Here is a 27470-nt window from a genome sequence, read left to right as displayed (position 1 = left end):
AACTTTTTGGCGATAAAACACAGATTTTAATAAAAGAAATAATATATGAGTTTTTTTTTTTCAAAAAATTACTCTTTGAAAAGGGAGTAATTTTAATTTCACAAAGAATTCTTAAAAGTATACTTGAATCCAACTTGCATATTTCCTCAAATTAAACAATTGTTGGTAGTATACTTCTTTTTCTTTTTAAAATAAAGAAAGAGATGCAAACACAATCACGAAAGTCTTCTCTTAAAACTGAATCGTTGAGAGTATATACTAAAGACCTTGTTATAATCATAACTTAAGTATAGCTCAAACATGTGAAAATTTCATAAAATTTATGTATTTACATTTTAGCCTTTAAAATTAATGTACATTTGGTATATCATGTATGCAATTTTTCTCTCAGTATAACAATATCACACAAATATGTATATTTACCAACTCCATCTTTATACAAAACTATCTTCCTTGTTACTTAAAATTTGATGTTGAGACAATGCCGAAACTTGGACCGTTTGATCTTGTGTAGCGACATTCGTGGATGCATCTTGAGCCATCCGATCACGTTGGGGTGATCTAGGCGGAGATGCATACAATGTAGAGGCTTCCAAGATCTCTCGTCTAACATTCTCTTGTTGTAGCCCAAGCCACTGGACCCTTAATGCTGTGGCATATAAACCAGCAGCTAAGAAGACTGATAGAAGAGAGAATACTCCAGCTGCTGTGAAAACTCCTTGTCGAATGATTAGACAACTTGATTTTGGTGAAGACCAATCTTTCAAATGGCCTGATTCTACACTTAAACCTATGAGTAGCATTATTTCCCCCACTGCGAAACACACCCTGTAAAGCATAATATTATATGGTTAGAGAAAGATCATGAAATTTGTATGTTTTTTCTCATGTTAGTATAGTTGGAGTTCTAATATTGTAAATCAATGAAAGTCAAGTGAAGCATGAACGTGGAAGGGTTTGTACCCTATTCTAACAAACTCAGATAAGTTCAGTTCATAAAAAATTCCAGCAAAACATCTAAAATGACGCTTGTGACTATCACATTTGATTTTAATACAAATGTTGAGTCAATCCACTTTTGGAAAGTAATTCCATGGCCGAAGATGTGCTCCCTTCGACTTTAAGAAAATAAGTTTCCTGAAAACTCAACCTCTACGATAAAAATTAGTTTAAATTTGTAAACATCAATTTGCATATGGTAAAGCACTAGTAAAGATTAAGTGTAATCAACAAAAGACACTTCCAGTCACTAAAATTTCCTTCTTCTTTTTTCCACCGGTACATGTAGTAACGACAAATAAACTTACTTTGAATTAAAACAAGTAATTATTTCAAGTACCTACAAAATAAATCAAATGATCGTATCAACCTTTTCCATGTAAAAAGATGTTGATGCACATAGTATTTCCTTAACGTACATTACATATTGGCTCGGTTGTACCAAAGATGTCTTGGTCTAGTGGTTAAGATCGAGGTGTTGTGAACATAAGTCACGGGTTCGAATCCCACCCCCCTTCTTTGTACTGCCTTCGCGGCTCTTATGGATAAAAAAAAACATATTAGCTCGATTAAAGTTATGTTCGGATAAAAAAAAAAAATTATCCATGAAAACTACAAAATCTCTCTTATATAAAAAGGTCATTTATGATAGGAATTAATACAACCGAGCCAATATAGTTTTTCTTTATCCTTTCTCCCTGGATGAAAATTGAAAAATTGTGATCGGTAATTCTTGGAGTATCTTTATGCTCGTACTAAGAACAAATTCTTATGCTTTACGTAAAACCTGGAACATCAGTAAGGCACTCAGCAACCTTTTATTAAAGCAAGTTGATGGTTTAACAAGGACGCACAAAAAAAGCTAGAAACTAAAAGATGCTTTATTTTCAAGGGGAAACCTAATACTGTATTATTATCACTCATCTTTAATCATATTCTTAACCAACGAAATACAAGTACAATATATATGAATTACTATGAATATGTATAATAGAATAAATTAAGTACAAACAATATTCCATATGTCATATATAGACAATTGTTCCAGAATGACAAAACATGGTTCCAAAAAAAGAGTTTGATTTGATCACTCCATTATATCTTGTTGGTGCTTAAAAGGAAGCCACCTACTGCACTATACCAGTCTCTTTTTTCCAATCAGAGAAACAAATGAAAATTATCATTATCATATACAATATTCTAAAATGACACAAGGTGCATGTACTTGTGCAATGTATTAAGTCCTGATATATTAGATAATGTACAATCTATTCTAGTATTGTGAACCTTGTAAAGATGGAAGTTAGAATGTCTTAAAATAAGTTTTAATATGTCAAATAAACTCCAATGAATTCACATTGATTTTAACAAAGTTCGGATAAATTCAAATAAATCATCGAGTTCGGGGACAATCATATACAATCATTTGGGGAGTGTCAAAACAAGCTTCGTTGAGCAATGATCTTGTTTGGCGTAGTTGGATAAGACGCCAGGTAGGGGTGTGCACTGGTCCAAATTCGGACCGGACCGGAATTTGTATTTTTTTTATTAAAAAAAAATCGTTTTTTTGATAAGGTTTAAACATATTAATAAATTCGATACATTAAAAACTAATAATACTAAAAGCAATAATCTTAAAGGTAATAAAGATGAGGTTTTAACTTTTCTAAGTTTTAAACTTTTTTTTAAACCTTCAAACCTATTTTTATAAAAAAAATTATGATCCATTTTGGCCCGGACCGGGAAATTCTGGGTTTGAACCGAACCGGAAACCCGAAATCCCAAAATGTCTTGGACAAGAGACTGGTCCGATCCGACCCCGATCTGAATTCTTGTCTCGGTCCAAAATTGCACACCCCTAACGCCAAGTGGGGCCATCGGGTCTAGGGCCACCTAGGAGTTGCAATTAAATTGCACTCTCTATCCTCATACAATTAAGAGGTGGGTGTGTTACCGACTCTTCAATCTCTAATTAAGTTGTTCGTGAATGACAAACATGGTTCCAAAAAAAGTGTGATTTGATCACTCAAGTCACTCCAGCATATCTTGTTGGTGCTTAAAAAGCAGTCACCTACTGCACGATAATACTCATTTTTTTCCGATGAAAAGAAACAAATGATATCTAATAATCGAAAACGACAAAAGGGGTACTTGTGCAACGTCTTAAGCCCTGATCTTTTAAATGTATAATCTGTGGTAGTACTATCAATCTTGTATAGTCAAAAATAGGTGAAATGTCTCAAAATATTTTCAAATGTTCAAATAAATGACAATAACTTAGATTGATTTCACAAGTTCAGAAAAATTCAAATAAATCACTAAGTTTAATGACTGGTCAAAGCAAGCTGGGCCGAGCCATGATATTGCATGGCCTGATTGGAAAAGACGCCATGTTGGACCATTGGGTCTAGGCCACTAGGAGTTACGATCAAATTGCACTCTCTATTCTCATACAAGTGATAGGTGGATGTGTTACCGACTCTTTGTTTTCTAATTAAACTATTTCTAAATGACAAAATATGGTTCTATAAAAAGTTTGATTTGATCACTCAAGCCACTCCAACATATCTTGTTAGTGCTTAAAAAGAAGCCACCTACTGCACGATACTCCTCTCTTCGGTCAAAGAACTAAATGATATCTAATATTCTAAAACGACAAAACGGATACCTTTGCCATGTCTTAAGCCCTAATCTTTCAAATGTACAATATAGGGCAAGATTCCACATGTAGAAAAAATGTCTCAAAATATCTTCAAATAATCAAATAATTTTCAATAACTTCAATTTGATTTCATGAGTTCATATAAATTCAAATAAATCACCAATCTTAATAACTGGCCAAAGCAAGTTAGGCCGAGCCATGATCTTGCTCGGCCTGGTTGGATAAGACGCCAGATTGAGCTACCAGATCCAGTGCCACGCACCTAAGGATTAAGATCAAATTGTACTCTCTGCCCTCATACGATTGAGAGGTTAATGTGTTACCAATAGTCCAATCTCTAATTAATGCTCTATGAAGTCATCCACAACTTATAAGAACACATAGATAACTTTTTAGATTATGTGATCATATCAAGAATTAGAGAAGATTAGAGTAATGAGAGAGAGAGAGAGAGAAAGAGATTACCAAGTAGAAATGAAGAAAAAGGCAGCTTGCCAAGTAAGAGTTTTCATAGGCCTAGAAGAGTGAGGGTCCCAGCTAACGTACACAGGAGGAGAAGTCTTGCTAATTGCAATCAACATAAATGAATGTTGAACAAGCATTGCAAATGCCAAGGCTACAAATGCAACGGATGCACAAATCAAAGGCACTTTCCCACTTCCACTATACACACACTCGTAATCCGCCTTTCCTTTTTGCCCTTTCTTATCATTATTTGTTAACATCCATGTCACCTACAAAAACAGTTAACATCATAGGTTAGGAATTAGGATACATTAATTGAAAATGACATAAGATCATACCACATACACACTAATATTATTTGTTTATATTCATATATTCGTTACAATGTTTTAAAAAATCATCATATGTGATCACCTTTTGAATCTTTTGATTGCTGTTGTGATTACTTTATATACTTCCTCAATTCTTTTTTAATTTGTGACATCATGTGAGCTCGAAAAGATACATGAAAATTACAAATTTGAACAAGAAACTTTTAGCATTATGTTCAAAAGAGTAACATAAATATAAGTATCTCCTCTGTTTTTTTTTTTCAATTATACCATTTCGTTTTTGACACTGCTCATCAACCAATTTTTTTAAGCTATCTCACATCATTACATAAAAAAAAAATCCCAATTAAGAAGAGTTGTTAAATTCATCTCAATGCAAGAATTCCAACACATCAAAATTTTTAGTATAATTTTTTTACTAATACACAATTAGAAATAGAAAAACAGAGGAAGTATTTATTTTAAAGAGTTAAAGATTGTGAGCTGGTAGTTTGCATTTGAAGTCCACAAAAACAATCCGCTAAGGCGATGAGGAAGATTTTTGTATTTCAATTATGTCATACAAACACTAATTATAGATGAAAATTACTCATGTTGTTAGATTTAGATTAGGACTTTGTCCACTAGATTGTATATATTAATGAAAGAGCAACACAGTACAGGTTGACGAAATGTTGACATTTTAGGCTAGTATTGAAAATTGAAATGTTAAAAGGAGAGGAGTAGCATATATAATATATATAGAATTTTGGAAAACATAAATACCTCGCTCCGAGTAGCTTCAGCGAAGAGTGAGAGAATGAAGCAAAGAAGACCAGAGAGGATGCAAAGAATGGTAAGAAGAGCTCCAGTTTTGCTGGAGAGTTGAAGACCTCGTGGTTTGGGAGCCAAGTCTGCATGAGTTATTGCTCTTCTATTACTAGGCATCATCATATGATATTGTACAACTCAATTGTAATTGCTCAATTTCAAAACTTGTAGTATTATCAAGAGAAATGGGATTATATTTGAGGTTTTTAGAACAAGAATTGAAAATTGAAAGAGAAAGTGTTCAAGTGAGAATAGCTTGCATAAAAGGTTGCTTTAGAGAAGAGAGATTCTTTGAGCCAAGTTTAGGCTTAGGCAACTTTAATCGTAAGATTTCATACCAGATTTTTTTGTAACCATACAATACTTTGTTATTTTATGTTTGTTTTGTAATGGAAGTTCATGTCATTGCATGTCATTTTATATATATGATGATTTGATGATGGTCTGGTGGCGCTTTTTTTTTTTGGTGAAAGTGGAAGTGTGGAACTTCCTCGATGGAGCCGTGAAATAGTAGTCAGTACTCACTACTCTGTACTCAGTAGTGTCAGTATTTTACGCCATTGCTTTGCTTAGGACCATTAGGAACTTCTATGGAATATATATTTTACACAAATCTTTGGGTGTAATTATTACACCATAATTTTTTATCCATAAGAGCGACGAATGCAGTACAAAGTACAAAGGGAAAGCGGAATTCGAACCTGTGACCGATTCACAACACCTCAATCTTGACAAGTAGTCCAAGACATCCTTGATAACACCATAATTTATTGTATAACAATCTACAAACCACAACTTTTATTTTATGTCGCAGCAATTTTTTTTTTTTTTGATAATTAGGCTTGTATTTTATTAATCATCATGGAAGACAGGGCCTCTACTTAAACCACGGTATTCCTTCGTAGAAAAGGAAATTTTAATAATGCATAGCACACCCTAGAATGAGGAGTCCCATAGTCATCCACTACCAATCACCATTAATACAAGCTATTATTCTAGAAAATTTGTCAATTAGTTGCTAATACTCCCCAATGATGACGGTTGTTTTGTAATCAAATTAGAGTTGCTTACTAGACCAGGTTAATCCAAGCCCAATTGGCCCTATGTAGGATCCAGTTAGATTCAAAAGCGGCTCGAGCACAACTTTGTCTCGACAGGTCAACCTAGTGCCTTGTGGGTCTATTACTGGGTTGAAGGTCGAGCTATTGACCCAACGATTCCATTAATCTGATACACTTTGATCTCATTGCATTGAATGATCCACGTTGTTGAATTTCTACCCCCTACTCCTTTCTCGTACTCCAAAAAGGAAGAGAAAAGGAGTAAGGAATAGTCAATATACTTGTTCCTTCCGTCACCCCTTAAGGGTTAGGGGGGCAAGAAGGAGGTCAAAAACATATTAGAGTAATAACAAACTCGAAATTTTGAAATTTGGGTCAAAAACTTGGAATGAAGCTCAATAAACCCTTATTAGGGCCGTTGTAGCAAGTACATCAAAGACAAAAGCACTATCAACATCAAGATAATACATAATTCAATCATTAATCACCTAACTAACTTTTGAGATTATGTTCTTTATGATCAATGATAACAATTGAAGTCTATTCTCCCTGCTATTAGTTATATGGATTCGTAATCTTCAACCAACTTTTCTGTAACCAAAGCATAATTTTTAACATTAGACTAATAATTTTTTAAAAGTGGTTCATTCAATATTCCTCATCCACCAACACACTATAATTAGTATGCGAGAAAAGGTTTGCTTACCAACTTAGAGCATATGCCCGGAAATAGTCAATATGACTAGCAAAAAGTTAGCCAAACATCAGTCCATTACTCCATAGATCGCCGAATGATAACCCACGATTGACTTAATGGGTAAGCCCACTACAAAAAAATTAGATTAATGTACCTGGGGACTGAGATTCATTAGAGCTTAAACTAACCTCAAATTATTTTCAAAAATTCTCAAAATCACTTTGAAGTGCTAAAGATTTCCAAACTAACCTTGTATGTCAAAGAATTATTCTATAAATGTGTTAATGGTATACTAATATGATATCATTTTTATGTAATTTGTCAAAGTCATTTAGCAATGATGGTTTTATATTAAGTATCTTTTTTTAAAACAAAATTATAGTTATGTGACAAATAAGATTGGTTTGAAAGAAATTATAGGACTATAAGATTATTTTGAGAAATATGATAATTGAGGGTTGTACCTGAAAAGATTATACTTATCATGAAAGGTAAGAATAAACATCATTTATTCATTTTAATTCTAAACATCAGAATGACACACTTCTTGCTTTTAAAAAGGTACACCAATTGCGAACCTTACTAGATATTATTATCATGTGCTAAGTTAGGTCACATATTCAGCCCATGCGTGTATATTGCTTAACCAAAGAACCAACTTCAAAATTGGACTAGTTATCATTCTAAAATTTAGTTTTATATGTTGGAACTATCTTAAGTTGAGAAAATGTAATCCTTCTTGCACATCCTATTCAAGTTAATTTACGAGTTAGGCTCTATTCTCTTCACTTGAAATAAGGTGATCTGATATGAACTTATTAAGATTCAATCTGATCTCTAGTTCTAACTAAACTTTTATCATATTTTGATACTAATTTATTAGAGAAAAAAAATCATATGAAATCTCATTAAATTCATCTCATCTGTATCCCATTTAAAGAACTATCCTCAAACCGGAGTACACTATTGACACCATGTACTTGTCTTTCACATTGATTTTCTATTAGTTATCATTAGTGTTGCAATTCATGTTTCATGTGCTAAATTTAAGATCATTTTTTTGGTGAAGAAATTTAAGATCATTTTTGTCTTTGAATTCCAAGACATAATTCGCATCTCACCTACTGGCTACCAAATATCTTCGCCAAAATAATTGAAAAGCATCTTGTCTAAGCCTATTTAACACAACACGACTTTATTTGACTCGATGATAAAAGGAACTTTCGGTAATCTTGTCGATATTATAGTACAATTACGTAGTCCCTTATTCTAATTGCCTCCATCTTTTTACTTGCCTAAACATTGGAAGATCAATTAGTACAGATTTAGACGAAAAGCTTCAGCATACTTGTTTGCGTTGTGTAATACATGTACTAAAACAATTAAAGATGTACTGCATCATCGGTATAACCTTCTAACGCCTTATTCTTTTCGACTAAATTAATAGAAATTCAGTGTAGTTCAGTTGTGTTAAGCTAATTTCCTCTCATAATTTTTATTCAGTTCAACTCAACTAGTTTCCTCTCACTGTTTGAGTCCAATTAAACAAATTTAGTTCAGCAAAAGAACAAGGTCTAACTACCCGCGAAATAATTACTTTCTATGTTTTGTATTTAGTTATTCTACTTGTTTCTTTCCCAATCTGTAATCCACTTGATTATCTTCAATCTGCACCACTACAGCCATTTTCTTTCCCTTTCCACCTCGAAAACCTGGTGGGTAACCATGCATTTAGAAACATATGTCAACACTATGGCCTCAAATCATTCTTTAGGCAAATTTTGACATCGAGGAATAGAAGATTGATTTAGGCAAAGTCATAAATGGATCATTCTTCGGGAATTTTGACATCGAGGAATAGAAGATTGATTTAGGCAAAGTCATAAATGAGGTGATCAAATTGATTGAAGCAGATTTAGAGACAAAAATCTTAATAGACTCCTACCTACCATAATATAATTTGTAAACTTTAAGAACTATATTCCATCAATTTTTTTTTCTCAATGATCAATTTTTAAGCTGAAAGAAGAATGTATTCTATCTTTTCTATAGAGAGAAAGAGAATTTGAATGGAGCCTAGCTTGACGTCATTAGATATAGGAACCTATATGCAGTTTACCATATGCTCTGATGAAAATATCTAAAGCCTAACAAAGAGTTGCATATAAATATATTAAAAGGCGTGCCTGGCAATTTATACACGCCACGTGACACCTCCACGCAATGTATACACGACACGTGACACCTCTGTTACTCCCCTAGAATTGTCCAATATGTACACAAGTGACAAGTCATGTCAATTACCAAAAATAAAATTGATTTGCCTCAACATTTGAACCTGTGACCTATTGCAATTATATATAACACAATTACCATCTCAACCAACTTTTAATCATGTTTAAAGTGTCCACATTATTATATTTATACCTTTTAAATGTTGTATTTTCCTTAATATATTTTAATGGGAATGGACAAAAATGCATATGAAATTTGTAAAACAGTTAGAGTTGGGCATGGGCCGGGCCGGCACGACACGATTTGATCCCGGCCCAGCACGAGCCCGCTATAAGCACGGCACGGCACGCCGGCACGAGTGGTGGGCCGTGGGCCATGCATGAACAACATTCTAAAAGTTTGGCACGAACCCAGCACGAGCACGACGGGCCAGCCCACAAGTTGGCACGCTTATTTTGGTTAAAATTTCATAATATTTAAAATTTGTATAAGGCACGATGGCACGGCACGTGGGCCGGGTCGTGCATGGGCCTTAGATTTTACAACTTGGCACGAGCCCGGCACGACACAAGCATTTCTTGGCCCGTTTTGGCACGGCACGTTGTGGCACGAGGCACGCGGGCTTGGCACGTGGGCCGTCCCGGCACGGCCCGTGCCCACCTCTAAAAACAGTACCAACCCGGAGCAACGCCCGAGCCCAAATACTACTTAGGATCCTATAAAGCGCGGTATATAAATACAAATGATGTCACTCCGACTCGAGCAATGATATCAAAGTGTCACACTCAGCTATTTTATAAGTTATTCCAACTTTTTGCTTCATAATGAAGTATATATAATATACCCAAGTTGGTATGTCGAGTAATCAACATGGGTAGAGTGAAATGTAGTCTGAATAACATAGGGAAAAAAATATGGGAGAAAAATGATAGAACTGAAAATCGAGACAGGAAAAATAAGTACTAAATGGTATACTATCTTGATTAAACTAGAGTAAACATTTAAATAACCATGATTCACGAAGATGTCCTGATGACTCAAAGCCCTGTCTGCAACATCCTTCTGCATTCTGATATCATTTGTGCTCGTCGTTGTCCCTACCTATCAGGAAAATTGCATCAATGGAATATGGAAATTATTCTTCTAAAACGTGTTTCTGACCTGCCTACCATCGGCGTAAACTAATAATGAAATGACCAACAAAAGCATATACCTGGGTAAGAGCATGTTCCAGCTAATGTGTCAGCACTCAGCAATCAGCAGCGAAAGGAACTTGCAAGAACACATTGGTAATAATAATACAAAAATCAAAAATCAAAAAGTTGCAAAAAAATACTTGTAAGTTAGCAAAAGACAGTACGAAAACTGACAGGAGACCATCTCCAGGTATCCACGTTGACCCCAAAAAGTGAGAATATCTGTATATAATTACTTTCATATATATTAGAGTAGAATTTGAAGTACAAACTTGCTCCTTAGCGAGTATCTCCTACTTTACAAGAATCCTAAGGCATCTCCATCTGAACGTAAGCTGTCAGATTCCATAATGGGACAATCAGATGCATCATGTCCAAATTGTCCACAGCAAGGAAAAGAACAACGTCGTCTCTTTCGAGACATAATATTACCAGCCTCGGAGTTTGGATTTCCTTCTTTCAACTTGTCCAACAAAGACTCGTGAAGATTTCCGAGATTGAAGCTCTGAACAATACCATCAGAATCTTCAACTTCCGGTACCATCAGTGAACCTGATGGGCTGTTGAATCCCATCTCATTCATATGATGATGACAACTCAACCTAGGCAGTTGCTTGACGTGGGACAATACCATGGACATTTGCTCACATGCAAAGCTGAGGCGTTCCTCAGTTGCAGCAGATTCTGAAAGAATTGTGGAAGCCAAAGATGCCAGGATTTTGACTTTCTCACTTTGCTCTTTCTCAATGTGCTCTTTTGGTACAAGGCGCCATCTCAAAGGCAGATAATTATCTGGTATGTGAAAACAGTTATTAGTTGAGAGAACACGAAGAATGTGTCTGCAAAGGATGCCTAAAAATTCAAACTGATGACAGCTACAGTGAATGAGTTCTTGTTGAGGGTCCAACATCACTTTGCACCCTCCATCCATTTCTGTATGGTGTCTGATATGAAAGCAGCCTTCACCAACCAAAATGGAGGCAAATTGAGGGGCCAATACAAGCTCTTCTTGGAGGAGAGAGAAAGCAAAAGGTGTAAGAACAGTAGCAGCATGCGATTCCATTGGCGAACCTGTTTTCAGGGAGACTTTCGGTAATTGCTGCATTTTCAGCTTTGATCTAGCTTGTTCACCATACTCTGCAATATCAGCAACCTGTAAACATGTTAAGAAAAAGGCCCAATATATTTAACAAGAGATGAAAGAACCAAACTTCCTAGTTATCCTTTACAACAACTACAACAACTAGGTGAATCTTGCTATCAGCGATCTTCGAAATTCCGCAAGTGCATAGTCATACAACTAAGTGGTCTAAACCAGTAGGGGGACAATTCATAGCTTTCTAACATAGAGTACTTAAAGGGTAAAAAAATTGTAAAGATGAATACGCAGACACATTCATTTTCCATTTTACCCCGAAGTATGGCAACTGCAGGAGTACACGAAGAATTGCTTTTTAAAAGTACGAAAGAGGGCTTACTTTCTCAATAAAACAGTCAAGTTTAGATTGTGCATTTAATACCCTTTGAATGAAAGCATTAATGGAGTCCGTCACAGATTTACTCATAAGTCCAGCAAAAAAGTAGCGCCTCAAAAAGGATAGAGCCCAAAAGTTACGTAATGCATAGAGGCTGATGATGTGCTTATTTGACTGTAGTCCATATCTATCAACCATCTCTGTCCAACCAGCTTCAAATTCATCAACCATTTCCAAGCTATAAAGACGATAAAATTCAGCCTTCCAATCATCATAATGAGACTCAAGTGGCAAAGAAAACCAGTCTGAGAAGTTGGCCATGATATGCCATATAGAAAATGCATGTTTAGTTTCACGCATTTCACAAGCGATTGCCTCTTTAAGCCACATATTCTGGTCAGTCAATATCGTTTGTGGTGGTGCCTTTCCTTTCATAAAGCATAAAAAAGTCTGCACATTTTTAACAAAGAGAAAATAGAATCATAGCATCAGAATTGAGACTGAAACTTCTCATTTAGCACAATAGAGTTCTAACCTTTGAATTTTAGGATGTATGAATACCTTTAATGCCCAGATAAAGGACTGTAGGTTTTCATTCCGCAAAAGCACACAGCTGTAAAGGCAAGCCATTCCATGATTATCAACACCAATCCAAAGGCCTAGAAGCATATCATAAGCATCCAGACGATGAGTAGTGTCCAGAAGTATTGCATCCCCAAAGGCTTCATATTGCTGAACGGATGAAGGATATGACCAAGCAATATGCTCTAACCTATTACGACCATCTAACTTGAATTCATACTTGAATTCTGAATTTTCATCTTTCAATCTCTTACACATGCCAACAAGGTCAATAGCATCATTATCGTTATCAACATGTCTGAAAGACTGGAGCAGATTTCTGATATCTAGTTCGCTATACGGTAAACAACCTAGTTTAACACCTTTCTCTATCTCCAACAATCTTAGCATCTGACGAGCTGACATTCCAGCTTTTGCAAACATGCAAACCCGACTTTTGTCATCAGCAGATATGGTGCAGTGAGATGGAAGAATGTGCACTTCAAATGATTTGATAAGTTCGTGATTGTGATTATTACTAAAGCCCGTGACACGCCATTCAGGGACATCGAAATCTGACCGTTTCACTATTCTCATGTATGCTTGACAACCACATCGCGACGATTTTCTGTTCCTCTGTAACTTTCCTTCCTCTGTTGGTTTTGCTTGTGGATATCCACCACGATGGCAAGTAAAATCCCTTCGTGTGACTCCCCGGCCAACACCATCTTTTCCCCTGGTGCGGTGACGCCTAATTGAAAAACCACATTGTTTGGCAAAGCTGCAGTAAAATTCATATGCAGCATCTTGAGAAACAAATCTCTGCCCGATAAATGGAACCAGATTGACAGATGTTTGCCTTAACAATATAGTATCGTCTGGTATTTCCTCTATAGACCCCACGTTGTCCTGTGACAGATCTGTGTCATTTTCGGAGGACTCCAAATCCTGGTTCTCATTTTCAGTCATTTCTTGCTGCATTCATTCAGACAACTGAAAGCAGGTAGCAACAAATCAGTTCTGATGAAGCTCAAAACTCTAAAGGATAAAGAAATTCTTGTAACATTTTCAGTTATATGTTAACATCATACACGGGATCATGTTTAGGGATGACATTAGATCAGCCACCCTGTTTCCCAATGGATTACATTTACACCCCTACATATCTTGTCTCTTCACTCATACTATAAGGATACAGACTGAAGGAGAATACTCCTCTTCAATTTCCATGTTTCCCATAATTGAAACAGGAAAATCTTGAGTGTAGAATTCTGGATGATTACAGTTATTGTTTTGTGGTTACTAACGTCTGGATCATTTGTTGTTGTTATGGACAGTTATACATATTGATTTGGTGATTGTAAAAAAAAAACTGAAATTTAAACCTAATTTTATTCTTGTCAGTTGTCACCATATTAATATGACCTAGATAGCATATAGTCCTCCTCAAAACCATGGGTGTAATATCATTTCAGTCTGACATATAATTTTTATAAAAAAAAGAAGAAAGAGAAAACAAACCGAATAACTTGAGCCTGAGCACTTAAGGCTTATTCAATTGAGCTTTTCCTTCAGAAACAAAGTGTATCATTTACATCAGGGTATCATTCAGAAAGGTCACTGATTTCTTACCCCTCAGACCTCAATTTTCTAGGAAGGACACTACGGCTTCTTCTTAGAGCCAGCGCTTGCAAAAGCGCAGTGGTGCTCAAGCTTCAATGAACTTCAAGATTAGGCAACTGAAAGTAACTGCAGAAACAAGATACTGTAATAGTAAACAATCTGACAAGATGCTCTTACAATATTTCTAATGAATGTATGCACAGAATGTATACAATGCTGGGATAACATTTAAGTCCGAAATGAATGACGATGACCTCCAAGATATGTCATCAAGTCAATTAAATTATATATATAAAAAAAAGCATATCTTGCAACTATTTTTCAATAGCAACCAATGACAGATTATGCATATTACACCATGACGAATCGAGGATACTGTGATAACTCATAAGGAAACTATTACGGCCACCGTCGAATAGCAGGATTCATGTACAACAGAGTTTCTACTTCATTATTATAAGGGGAGTTTGAATTAGTGAATACAAATGGTTCAATATGCAAGATGTGGGGTCATTGCTTCAAAATATTCATGAATCATGAGAATGTTATTCATGCATAGTCCTGACTCCTGACCCACCAAATCTTATGCAGCAAATAAATTTGAAGCTCAAGAACAAGACTTTCCAATCTAGAAGTATGAATATTCGTCAAGTATATTAATGTGGGGATCAAGTTCAGGAAGCCCCATAAAAAAATACTACAGGAAAAACAACTGACAAGTGACAACATGCTTATTTTGGTGAAATAGTACCCAAAAATTCACCAACTTTCTATATTAATGTGGAATAAATTATGAAATCATCATCCTATGTACAAATATCAACATTATTTTTGACTGAATTGCCAAAACTTCAGTTGGGTATATAATCAATTTCAAACCAAAAAAAAACCTAAATTTCAACTCAGATCCAGAATAAATAAAACCCAAAAAACAAACAACTAAAAAAAAATTATTACATACTCTTACATCCTCAAGCTAGAGCATTTTAATCATACCAATCACTAAATTAAAGAAAAATAATAAATACCCACAACTTAAAATACGAGTAAACAGTTAATAAAAGAGTAATTAGAGAAGATACCGTTAAATTTGAGAACATTAGGAAGCAACGGTCAAAAAAAATGGAGGGAAGATAGTGGGAAAATGGCGGGGAAGAGAATTATCAGATGGGTATTTTGGGAAAGAGGGGGGAGTAGAGCGCATCAAGGGGGAGAAGGATAACCCTTCACTCTAGGAGATGAGCTATCGTGCGCAGTACTGGTAATTGGTAAAATGGATTATCTCAGCCTCTCACCAACAGAGACGATAATTAACCTTGAGTAAAATCATAAAGTTGGTATTGTGGACTATTGGACAGTCTGGACTCGGAAAATACTCAAAAATCACGTCTACATAATTGTGGTTAGTTATTTATTTACCTTAGAAAAAAGATAGATCTTTTTTTTCCTCTCTTTGAGAGGTTTAGGTATGATAGTCTCTTTATCAAGTAGTATCTAGTGTAGTGGTTCAGTTTGTATCTCTCTCATTAGAGACACTTTGGGGGTGGGATTTTCCCTTACTAATTTCCCTTACTCCCGAGGAATCTTGCCTTCAAACACCGGATCGGGTTGACTTGTGCGAGGTTTTAGTCTGATTATGACGCCTTGTCCTTGCCTTAAAAAATCAAAGTATAGGAGTCTTTTTTATTTTTATTTTTACAAAGGAATAGTCTCGATGTGGAGAGATTACTTTAATAAGTTTCAATTTTCGATTAATTTGGAATAAACTTAACTTTAGAGGATATTTTTTAAAAATGATGCTCTACTTATATTGACATATTAAATTGGTTAAAAAAAATTATATTACATGATTTGGTTGGTATTTTTTTTTTGACAAAAGAATTAACGTGTCCTATTAAGTTGTCGGATTATACACTTTTAGGTTTAAATGATTAGGTTTTATCAATTATTTACAAATATACATCTAAGAATGTAACTTTTGATAAATGGTGGTAAAAAAAACATTAAGAGCCATAACAAACAACACATAAAACCAAGTAAGTGTTGGTCCAGTGGTTATGGAGACTAGCTTTGGTAGGACGCACCTATGTTCGAATCCCCGCAACACCCTTGGGAGAGGAATGAAACCTAACCAGTTCGAACTTGGTCTCGATCCGAATATAGCCCAAAAGATCAACTGGGTGCAAACACCAAAAACAAACAACACATGAAAGATCTTGAAATGTAATGTTTACAAAGTTCTAAGTTGTTCTTACTAGAATTTGTAATGTTCCCTAAATTTGGAATTCATATGAACATTTATTCTCGTCATGTGGATAATCTAAATTTGGCTATCTAATTTTGTTTTTTCATATAAAATCTCATGTTACCATCTTTTTGTCTTTTATCCTTCTAGTCTCTCTTTTCTTGCTTATCTCCCCATCCCAACTTTCTGCATTTGTATCTTTTGGAAGAACATCTAAAGAGATTAATAAAGCAAAGTTGGGGTGGTGGAAATACATTTATATTCAATAATAAAAAGAGATGGAAGGTCAAAAAACATCACAAAATGCATACATTATTGATCATAATCATTTTGAGCAATATAAGAAGCAAATCATAGACCATCACATGTCAGAAATGACTAATTTTGATCATGCTTCGCGTTATTGTACCTACAATGTGAGCCCAACGTTTAGTAATTCATCCATGCAAATGCAATCACAACCTTCTTATAGGTATGAAATTACACCTTATTTCAAACCATCTCCTACTAATTACAATTCTTATGATTGGAATTTTGATGAAAGTGAAATGAAGAGGAAAACAAGAATTACAACATATAGGACATATGCTATGGAGTCTAAGGCTAAGGCTTCCCTTAAAAATGGTTTTCGTTGGGTCAAAAGCAAGTATTCCAAAGTGGTTCGTGGTTATTAGAGATGTATAGATTATTTTTGCATAATTGGTTGCATGATACTGTGAAAATCCTAAAATAATATAATAAGTGATTTTGGGTCAATTACACTCACAATTTTCATTGATTAGCATGCATTGTAGAGATGTATTATCTTAGATTTTCTAGAATTGTAACACAATATACCTAATATACAAGTCTATAATGTAGGTAAAACATTGAAATTTGTAAGTTGATTACAGAATGAAATGTTTAGATTTTATACATTTCTTTTGAAGTAATTACTCTTCTTATCAGGATTTTTTCATACATCTCAATTTTTCAGACCCTATTCGAGCTCTAATACAATATTAATATGATTTGTTAAATATTAAAAGTGATTCGAAAATATGAGAGCAGATAATTTCTTTCCGAGCTTATATAATGGTCTATAAAAGAAACAAGAACATAGCTTTGCCATGAGATTATGAGGGACATATAAAAGAGAATATAGAAAGCTTATTGTGCAAATTATAAGAATCGAGGGTTCGTTAATCATTGTTTTTTGTTTTCAGTTTTTCTTAAAAATTGAAAACAAAAATATGAAAACTAGAGAACCTTTGTTATTGTATTTAGTTTCCAATTTCCAATTTTTGTTTGAAAATTAGAAAATGTAGGGCTAGTTCGTTCTTGTTTTTTTTGTTTTCAGTTTCCAGTTTTTTTTTTTATAAAAAATCTAAAAACTAAAAACAGGAAACCAGAAAAAGTGGTTTTTACTTTTTAGTTGTCAGGTCTCAAAATCATCATGTTCCCAGTAAATTTGATGAATTTTTTTATTCATTATAGGACATATAATATATGACTTTGAAAATCAAAAAGCCAAAAAACAGAAAACCACAGTAATACCGAACGGGCCCGTAGTTTTCAGCTATCTATTTTCAGTTTTCATAATTAACATGTTTCGTATAAGTATGACTAATTTTAAATTTATTATATCACTTATATCATATGACTTTACATTTATAAAATGAAAACTGACGACCTCAATCGGTCCCTAAACTACTTTGCCTTTCTTATTCTAAACGACCTTGTACCACCCTACTAATATTAACAGTGTTGCGCCTATATAAACAATGAGTGTCATATATATATCACCTCAACACTTTTTTTTTCTTATGAGGGGATATATTAATTTTATTTGCGGAAAATCATACGACGTTTACAATAGTTATTTTTAGAGTAAAATGTAACACGATTTAACTTCATCAAATAAGATTTTTCTATATTGTATGATGACGGTGATGAAAATATTACAATAATACATACACTCCGTTTGTTCAGTGGATCATGCATCCTTAGTTTTATGAGAGTATCTATCATTCAAACATAATTATGCATGCATAATCTCTATATTAGATCATGTTGATTGCATATGAGATTCAAATACGAACTAGAAAATTATATAGCAAACTACCAATAAACTGTATTTTGGGAGAAACCATAAAATTTAAAATCTAAAACCTCATAGTGAAGACAGACAAATGAAACTCCAAACTCCCACTAATGGAGATAAAGAAACCAATTATTATTAAAGAAACTAGAAACGAGACAAAAGAAGTAGAAGTTGGGGGCTACGGCTATTGGAAGATGATGGCAGCTCCGAAAAGGCAAAAATAACAAAAAAAGGTTTTTTAGAGGAAATAAGAAATAAGGAGAAAGGCATTACGAAAAAATATTTATTACCTAAATACTATTCTATTATAGAGCACTAAAACACTCCTTTCGGTTTTAAGAATCAACTTACTTTCCGTTTTAAGTGCGTTTTAAAAATCTTCCAACTTTTACTTTCCTTATTTGTTAAAATTTCTTATCTCTTTACACTACTTTACTCCAAACGCTGGATCCATATATTCGACAGGTACACTCTCGCAACAAGTTTTTTTAATATCTCTATTATATAAGTGAAAGGGGGAGGAAGATGGTGTCTTTTCATAAAAGTCTAATATATCCTTAATGAAATCAAGTTGTTATATAAAATTTTTTTCTTCTTCCTACTTGCCATACATATTGAACAAGTTAATAATGGAATTGAATTGAAATTTCAATTAAATATTAAATTAAGGAGAATGATTTCCTCTTATTATCTACGTATGAAAAAAAATTATCTAAAAATTAAATTGATAATATAACTTGATTGACACGATTAGAAAAAAAATTAAAACTTGAATTTCATATTAATAATGATACTCATAATATTTTAAAACCTAAATGTTGATTATTCTTCGGTTATTATCTCTATTATATAAATTAAACTCTTTTCGACAATTGAACCTGATACATAAATTCTTCCACTTTATTTGAGCACAAACTTTCTTCTAATATATATGTCTTTCTCTTGAGAATATATTTGAATAATGATGAACAAATAACTAGTAAACCCAATGAAACATTGATCTAAAAAAATATAGTAAAAAGTTAACAATAATTATAAATGTATTTTCAAATCAAATTTTTTATAACATTGATGAATAACTAATTGTGAATAACAAAAAAAAAACATTAACATGACACGCACGCATAGCGTGTAAAATATGCTAGTACTTGAATAAAAAAGGACCCCACTGCATATTTTATCTCTTCCTTATCTTCATTTACGTTGTTATGAAAAATAGGAAGTTCTTCAAAAGTTGAAGGAGTATATAGTAGTCAAAAGTTAAGATTCTCGGACTTTTTTTAGTTGAAAATTTAAGTTCATTTTTTCCCCTCCATATATACTTGTTTTTTTTTTTTGAAGGGGAAAGCTCGATCAATTTTATTAACCAACATCAAGTTCCGCCAAGGTTAAAATACCTTGCGGAACATCATCCACAAAAACTTGTTCCTCCCCATTATAGGGATTAAAGCGAGCAAGCAAATGAGTTACAATTTTCCCTCTCCTCTTAACATGAGAAATAGATTAATCAGTAAAATTAGAGCTAAGCAAAACAATATCTTCCACAACCAAGTCCAATGGAGATCTTCCATAGTGTTTTTGCTTGATAGCCTTGGCTAGCTAGGTTGTAAGCATCACACTCAAGCTTCACCCTGGTGTATCCCGCCCTTTGCGCCTCCTGCAGGCCAAATTTTGCTGCCATAGCTTCCGTAGCTGCATCCGTATTAACTCGAACCCACCCTTCAGCAGGAGGTACCCAACTAGTTCGTGACGATACCGGAAGCTTCGTGCGTTGTCCTTGGGTCTTGGCAGCGTAACCCGCATAATCGTGCACCAGCTTTAAGAACCCCACTGCACTCACTTCGGCATTACACCACTGATCACCATGCTCAACAGAATTATGATAGGTCCATGCCGCCCAAGCAAGGGCCAAAAACGACAACAAACCATCTTTGTCCAACTTCGACCGCAGCCAAACAAACACTTCAGTAAAAGAAGTGGACGGGATATCAATTAGATAGTGAGCAAATGGAGAGTTCTTCCATATTAGTTGCACTAAGGAACAATGGAAAATAGCATGACTAATAGTCTCCCTCGCTCTAGGGCAATGACTACAATCCCCATTATTAAGTATATGTCTCTCACGCAGCCGTTCCTTAGTACCAAGAGCCCCCGAGCATGCACGCCACACAAAGTGGCTCAACTTAGGCGGGCCTCCCAGATTCCATATCGAGCGCCAAACATCACTCCTATCACCACCAAACTGATTCATCCATCCCCGAACATGGCCTAGCCTCCCTAACCAATACTCCGACTTCGTTGTGTAGATCCCATCCGTGTTAGGCCACCAAAACAAAATATCCTTTGGCTTCCTAGCACTCAGGGGGATATCCCTCACCAAACGCGCATCTTCCTCTGTTAAATGCGTTGTCAAAGCAACCTCATCCCACCCCCTCTTCACGTATCAGTTCCGACACTGTCAAACCCACATCACTCTCAAGGTTTGGTGTAGGCACAACCGCCACCGTGTCCCCTGGTAGCCACGCATCCTCCCAAACATTAATACTCCTTCCATCCCCCACTCTCCACTTCAACCCCTCCAGCAACAACGCCTTACCTCCCATATACTTCTCCATACAAAATTTGGATACTTAATAAGCCTTATATTACTTTTTTTTCGTTTCATAACGAGATATTATTTTGAATTCAAATATCGAAAAACAATTTTTTTAAAAAACAATTATTTAACTCGAATCAAATGGAAAAATGAACTTCCAAAATCGTTTTAAATTTCTTATTTGAAAATAATGAAATTAACTCCTCTCAAATCTGAATATATATATTTGGAGTTTGGTCCATCATGTTGGGATCTCAGACACATCAAGGCACAAACAGGCCCCATATCATCCTTAACAAAATCCAAATAACCCAAACAATTTCACCCACTTACCCATTTTCTTTTGACTTTCCATAAAATTCAATAATAACCTCTCCAAACAACCCCTTCACCTAGCAAACACGTGGCAAAAGGATCTCAAATTACACGTGTCAATATATCACAGGACTGTCACTCCCCAAATACATCACAACCCTCGTAACTCTATCACCCTCGTTGAAGAAAAAAGTCGACTTTTTGTCCCTGTATTTGTTCTTTGTTTGTAATTTGAAATCTCAATCTCAGCAAAGAGACGTTACAAAGTTTTTGGAATTATTTTATTTTCATAATATTTTCAAAAAAGAAAAAATTCCGTTGTTTTATACCACTTTTTTCAATTCCCATTTAATGCTTTCACTCTGCTTCACTCTCACTGAATTTCTCTCTCCTCACTTTCTCTCTCATGATTTCTGGTATTTGCAACAACTGGGCACCCCTCAAATTTATTGCTTAAACAACTATTCTACTGTTTTATGAAACTCCAGAAAAAATAGACGTTACCCATCAATTATAGGAGAGAGAAAGAAGCAATCTTGAGACATTGCGGAATTCTTATGTACAATTCTTCATTGTAATTTGTAAGTTTAATCTTAAATTGCATTTTTGGAATTGGGTTTACATTAATGTTCATGGAATGTTTGTTATTTCATTCAAGGTTTAGTCTTTATTTTACTATCAAAGCTACAAAAACTGATTTTTTTTACTGTGATTATTGAGTTTTTGGTTGTGGTGAAAAATGGGGTTTGTTTGATCATATGATTAGTTATTGTCATTAAAAAGATTGAATCTTTAATGTTTTTTGTAGGAGAGAATGTAGTGATTTATAGTAGACTTGAGCTGAAGCTGTGTTTTGTTAACTGATTTGGGTTTTCTAGTTAGTTGTAGTGTATTTTTGGAGGTATTTTTGGTGTACTTAAGGTTTTACTGTCACGCTGACACTGTCAATTAGTTGATATTCCTCAACTGTAAAAGAGAATTTAGAAGCAAATTTGCTGAAATGGGCTGTTGAGATGAGGATCAGATAATGTACAAATGTTTATGGACAAGCTTATATTTCAGTCTGTTAAGTTTTAAGGATTTGCTACTTATAATGGTATCAATAGAAGGCATTAACTAAGTTATTCGGACTTGGGAAGATAAGAATCGGATACGAGTGGGGATCCGAGGATTGGAATGTACCCATTTTTGCTTCTGGCAATTTTTGGCCTAAAATGTGGTGTGAATTTTGTAATAAGGGTGAATTAGTTGAAATCGAGAGTCTTGATTAACAGTGGCAGCAATGCTGAACTTTTCTGTGTGGTAGGGGAAATCATCTTTGATTGTTCTGTCTTATTTGAGAGTGTTCGTAGACATAACATATACGCCGAGTTGAAATGTGAACTAGGTAGCTGATTTTAGACTAGAAAGCACAATTAAGAGTCACCTTGATCCAAGCTTGTATCTGAAGCATTTCATTAGTTGGATATTGAATATCTTTCTCATATGATCAGGTTGAAGAACTGCCCATCGCTGAGTGTTTATGTTTTCAAGAATGGACTTGGATCTTTAAATGTAAATCTTTAAAAGTCTGTAGACAGCAATAATGGGTGGTGAGAAGCATGGATCGAAGAGTGGAAGGTACGTTGGTGGTTTCTTGCAGCTCTTTGACTGGAATGCAAAGTCTAGAAAGAAGCTGTTTCCAAGCAAATTTGATTTACCAGGTGCAGCTACGTTCTATTGTGTGTGTGAATTATTTTTGTAATGTGATCTTCCATTTCATTTGCTTTATTCAGTCTACATAATTTTCTTTTGTTTCTTGGTAGAAGACTCAAAGTATGGGAAGAGAGGCGAGGAGAGTTTCCCTATGACAAGAATACGTGTGGTAAGAATTTCTTCAATGAGTGTCATCTACTGAAATTTACAGTGTACATTGTGATCTGAGCTGTTTTGACTAACACACATATATATGTATACACATATATAACCCAGGAGGCAGATGAGGAAGAATTTGGTGCATTTGGCGCAGGATTGAGTGTCAGAGGGGGAAGTGATTATAGCTGTGCATCATCTGTGACAGATGATGATGGATATGGAATAAAAGCTCCTGGAGTTGTGGCCAGGCTCATGGGATTGGATTCCTTACCAACATCAAATGCAGGGGATCCATATTCATCCCCATTTTTTGACTCGATCTCTCTTAGAGAGGCTCCATTTAGAGGAAGAAATCTTGACTTCTATCACGATCATCAAATTATGCAGTCAAGCCAACTATGTGATAGAAGGGGGGCTACTTCTAGGAATAATGAATTGGAAACTAGATCAATGAAGTTGACTAATAGACCAATTGAGAAGTTTCAAACTGAGATTTTGCCTCCAAAATCAGCTAAAACAATTCCACTCACTCATCACAAGCTTTTATCACCAATCAAGAGTCCTATTTTTGTTCCATCTCAAGATGCAGCACACATCATGGAAGCTGCTGCAAAAATAATTGAGCCTGGCCCACCAGCCAATCCCCGAGCTAAATTATCTACAGGTGGATCATCCTCAGTTCCATTTAAAGTTAGAGAAATGAGAGAGAAACTGGAAGCAGCGGCTGCAGCGCAGAGGCCATCCACGGCTTCTGAACAAAGGCCGGTTGAGTCGAAGGCAGCCAAGTGTTTAAAGGGGCAGCCCATGAACAAGAGCTGGAATGGATCGGCTGAGACATTGTCCAGGGAGCCTCCAAGTAGGGAAGAGAGTTCTGTTGCCATAAAGAATAAGGGAAAATCAATTTCGCTTGCCATACAAGCAAAGGTTAATGTCCAGAAAAGGGAAGCCTTGACATCAAGTAGTAAAAGTTTGGGAGAGCCAGAAAATCAGGATAATAACAAGTCAACTCAGATATCAAGGAACCAAGCAGGTGGTCCGAAGTCAAACAGAAAATCTTTGAACCACAGCACTTCCTCTGTGCTTAGGCAAAATAATCAGAAACAGAACTGCCCTTCTCATAGGGAGAGATCTGCTCCTAAGGCTTCGGTTACTACTACAAGCAGTAAAAAAGCATTTTCTGAGGAAACTTCTCATGGTCGACAAAAAAGTTCAACGAGAGAAGGTGGGACCTCAAGAACAAGTTCAAGAAAATCTAGCTTGCATGCAAGGGAAAATGGTAAGGGGGTTCCTTATGCTGGAGTCAGAAATGTTCCTAGAAAGAAACGATCAATAGATGGAAATATGCATTTTGATAAGAATCAAGTAACTGAAAACATGATGCTCTCTAGCAAACATGAAAAGCCAAGCGAATCTAGTGTAGTGGCAGATAAGCAATTTAGTTGGATAGAAGAAAGCCGAAGGAAAGGAATGGATGTTGTTTCTTTCACATTCACTGCTCCTATAACTCGATCACAGCTTGGTTCAGAGCCTTCTAGAGAGTTGGCTGAAAATGATAGTAGCGTTTTCTCTGATGATGGAAGCAAGATGTCATCTGGCTCGGAGTTGACAAGGTTATCTTCTCCGGGACTCACTGGGATAAAGGGTGATGCTTTGAGTAAATTATTGGAGCAACTAACCTCCAACTTAGAGAAGTCTCATAGCACCATTTTCAAAACGGGTACAGCTCTAGAATCAGCTCAGCAAACTGTGGTACCTCGCAGTGCAGAGAGTGCCACAGGAAAGGTCCGAGAAAAAACATTTCAACAAGAGCCACTAGTGTTTGATACGAATAGTCAGTTGTTCTCGGACTTATTTACCAATGAAGCTGAACTATTCAAAAGGAAATTCAACTTTCAGGTAGAAAAATCTTCTCAACAAGAGCCATTATTGTTTTTATATTCAAATCTCTCACTTTATACTTCAATTGAGAAGCATCTGTGCATTGGACTCTAGCAAAACTAGCATAGGCAAGCAAGTCGAAATGCCTTCTTCTGATTATTAGAGTGTAGGACTTCAAGTGCTGTCTGGGCATCAAGATAAGATTATTAATGGATAAACTATTTGATTATGTGTTATTGCAAACTGTTTTGGTAATTTACTGATAAGATTGGCTAACAACCTTCTCTTTTCTCAGGCGGGGGAAGAAATGGAAAAATACAGCTGCGACAAAACTGAAACAAAAAAATGGAATAACATCCATTTGCCTAGTCCAATTTCCATTCTTGAACCTTCTTTTTTGACAGAAAGTTGTTGTTCTTCAGAAACCTCAACAAGTTGCGTCACAGAAGGTAAGAACAGTGTCAGAGTCATTCATGTATCCCCATTAATGTACTTTTACTTCTATGTACTTGGTAGTGGTACTGTAAGTTGTAACGACTTGGTGGAAAATGTATAACAAAATGGAAAGAGGGCGCAAATGGGTTGTCCTGTTCGAAATCAGTTTGAGTCACATTTGGGTGGGTGATTGGTTCAGGTTCGGTTGGGTAAATTCAGGTCAGGTCAATTTTGTATATTGTGAAAATCAATCAATTTCAGTCAGATCAATTTTCGTGTCTGTCTGTTCTAGTTCAGGTCAATATCAGGTTATCCAGTATCGAGTTTGGATCAGATAATATGGGTCAGGTTAAGTTTGCCACACGTCTAGTCGTCTACTAAAGTGGAAAAATTGCTTTCAAAAATTACGGAATGCCTCAAACCATAAAAGCATCATAATCTTAGTTTATCATTTGCTGAAAGATTTCTTTATAAATTTTTCAGAGATCAGACAATGTTCATCGATTGAAGCTCAAGAAGTGATCGGTTCACGCTCTTCACAGATTTCAACTGCAATAGAAGCTGAATCAGAATCAGCTTCTTCTACCTTCTCGTCTCAAATTAATGCAGAAAAATATTCCATGAAATCAACTGCATGGGAATTAGGATATGTAAAAGACATACTTAGCAATGCGGAGCTGATGTTTAAGGATTATGTGGCAGGCCGAACACGTGAGATAGTGAACCCACATCTCTTTGATCAGATAGAACGACGAAGAGGAGGTGGAAAAGATGAGTTCAAACAAGAGAGAAAAATGTTGTTCGATTGTGTTGGCGAATGCTTAGATTTGAAGTGTCAGCGTTTCGTGGGTGGTGGATTTGAAATGTGGACAAAAGGCATTGCAACATTGAAGAGAAAGGAAAGAGTGGCTGAAGAAGTATACAAGGAGATCCAGGTTTGGAGAAACCTGGGAAATAGTATGGTGGATGAGCTTGTAGACAAGGATATGAGCAGTAAATATGGAAGATGGTTGGACTTTGAAGTGGATGAATTTATGCTTGGAGTAGAGATTGAAGGCCAGATAGTAGATTCTTTGGTTGGGGAAATAGTTTCAGATATCTTGTCTTCAGATTTATCATCACATTAAAATTTCGGAATGTAATATGTAATTCCAAGTTGTATCATTTCCTATAGTTTTCAATTCTTTGTACTATCACCTTGTTTTGTTGTTTCTTTCTTGATCAATGATGGTTTGCAAACTGGAAGATATATGAAAGATTCGTCAAAAATTTGTGTTCTTCACCCCAGATTGAAGTACTATTGTATTACAATATAAAGTACCAAGAATCTACGTTTAACATTATAAGGGAGTTGCAATCCTAAACAAAACGGATATGAAACTAATCTGCAAACTTACAAGGCTAGATAACTAATCTGAACAAAAGGACTTATTAATCTAAGGTCATTTGTGTCGTTTTCTCCTATAGTACATACCTATCTGTTAGGCAACAAGATCTATCCTTAGAACCGTAAAAAAGTTGCACGCTCCAACCTTCAATTAGCGAGACCAAAATCGGCTGCCTTACCAGTTACCACTTAGCAGCGCCTCTTTTCTGGGGCTACTTGTATCCGATAGGATTCCATCTTTCAACCACAGGTTACATGCACTCACTTCCCTAAACTCTACAACCATGACATCACCCCAAATCTTCCCACTTTTTTCTTTGTTCATCCCATGCCAGTTAATTATTTTGCAGAAAACTGAGCGCTGTCTTAGAAATGCAACTGAAATATGCAACAAAATCAATCACATGATGCCATGTACGGAAGTATTGGTTGAATGATCACTCGATTATGGCAGTATCTGGATTTGAGAGCTAAACATTGGATTTGGCAACAATCGTTTTTGATTCCCCACCTTGATTAATAGACACGAATTCAAAACCGAAACAATCACAAGATCTGAAG

General features: G+C 35.4%; 3 protein-coding genes across 7 annotated transcripts; 1 reads left to right on the top strand and 2 right to left on the bottom strand.

Moving 5' to 3' along the window:
- Positions 1–365: 365 nt before the first annotated feature.
- On the bottom strand, positions 366–6067 carry LOC104887850 (uncharacterized). Its single transcript, XM_010672607.4, has 3 exons — positions 5224–6067; positions 4127–4395; positions 366–828 (listed from the first exon to the last, which is right to left on the bottom strand). The coding sequence occupies exons 1-3, from the start codon at positions 5389–5391 to the stop codon at positions 435–437; spliced, it is 831 nt and encodes a 276-aa protein (XP_010670909.1). The 5' UTR covers positions 5392–6067; the 3' UTR covers positions 366–434.
- A 4603-nt stretch (positions 6068–10670) lies between these two features.
- On the bottom strand, positions 10671–15443 carry LOC104887849 (protein FAR1-RELATED SEQUENCE 11). Of its 4 annotated transcripts, XM_010672606.4 has the most exons (6): positions 15199–15443; positions 14015–14242; positions 12494–13486; positions 11936–12382; positions 11529–11610; positions 10671–11249 (listed from the first exon to the last, which is right to left on the bottom strand). In XM_010672606.4, the coding sequence occupies exons 3-6, from the start codon at positions 13472–13474 to the stop codon at positions 10756–10758; spliced, it is 2004 nt and encodes a 667-aa protein (XP_010670908.1). In that variant the 5' UTR covers positions 13475–13486; positions 14015–14242; positions 15199–15443; the 3' UTR covers positions 10671–10755. The 4 variants fall into 4 exon arrangements, with proteins under 4 accessions (XP_010670908.1, XP_010670907.1, XP_010670905.1 ...); XM_010672605.4 differs by having other exon boundaries at positions 10671–11610; positions 11978–12382; positions 15199–15441; XM_010672603.4 differs by having other exon boundaries at positions 10671–11610; positions 15199–15439.
- Positions 15444–21617: 6174 nt separating this feature from the next.
- On the top strand, positions 21618–26839 carry LOC104887848 (uncharacterized). 2 transcript variants are annotated; one of them, XM_010672599.4, is made up of 6 exons: positions 21618–21936; positions 22849–23058; positions 23161–23219; positions 23327–25105; positions 25383–25536; positions 26006–26839. In XM_010672599.4, exons 2-6 carry the CDS (start codon positions 22941–22943, stop codon positions 26647–26649), a joined length of 2754 nt encoding a protein of 917 aa, XP_010670901.1. In that variant the 5' UTR covers positions 21618–21936; positions 22849–22940; the 3' UTR covers positions 26650–26839. The 2 variants fall into 2 exon arrangements, with proteins under 2 accessions (XP_010670901.1, XP_010670903.1); XM_010672601.3 differs by having other exon boundaries at positions 21619–21936; positions 23164–23219.
- Positions 26840–27470: the final 631 nt, after the last annotated feature.

The sequence above is a fragment of the Beta vulgaris genome, chromosome 3, assembly GCF_026745355.1.
Source record: "Beta vulgaris subsp. vulgaris cultivar EL10 chromosome 3, EL10.2, whole genome shotgun sequence".
In the NCBI taxonomy this organism is placed as follows: Eukaryota; Viridiplantae; Streptophyta; class Magnoliopsida; order Caryophyllales; family Amaranthaceae; genus Beta; species Beta vulgaris.
The sequence above is the reverse complement of the archived record's forward strand: the minus strand, read 5'-3'. Positions and strand labels throughout refer to the sequence as shown.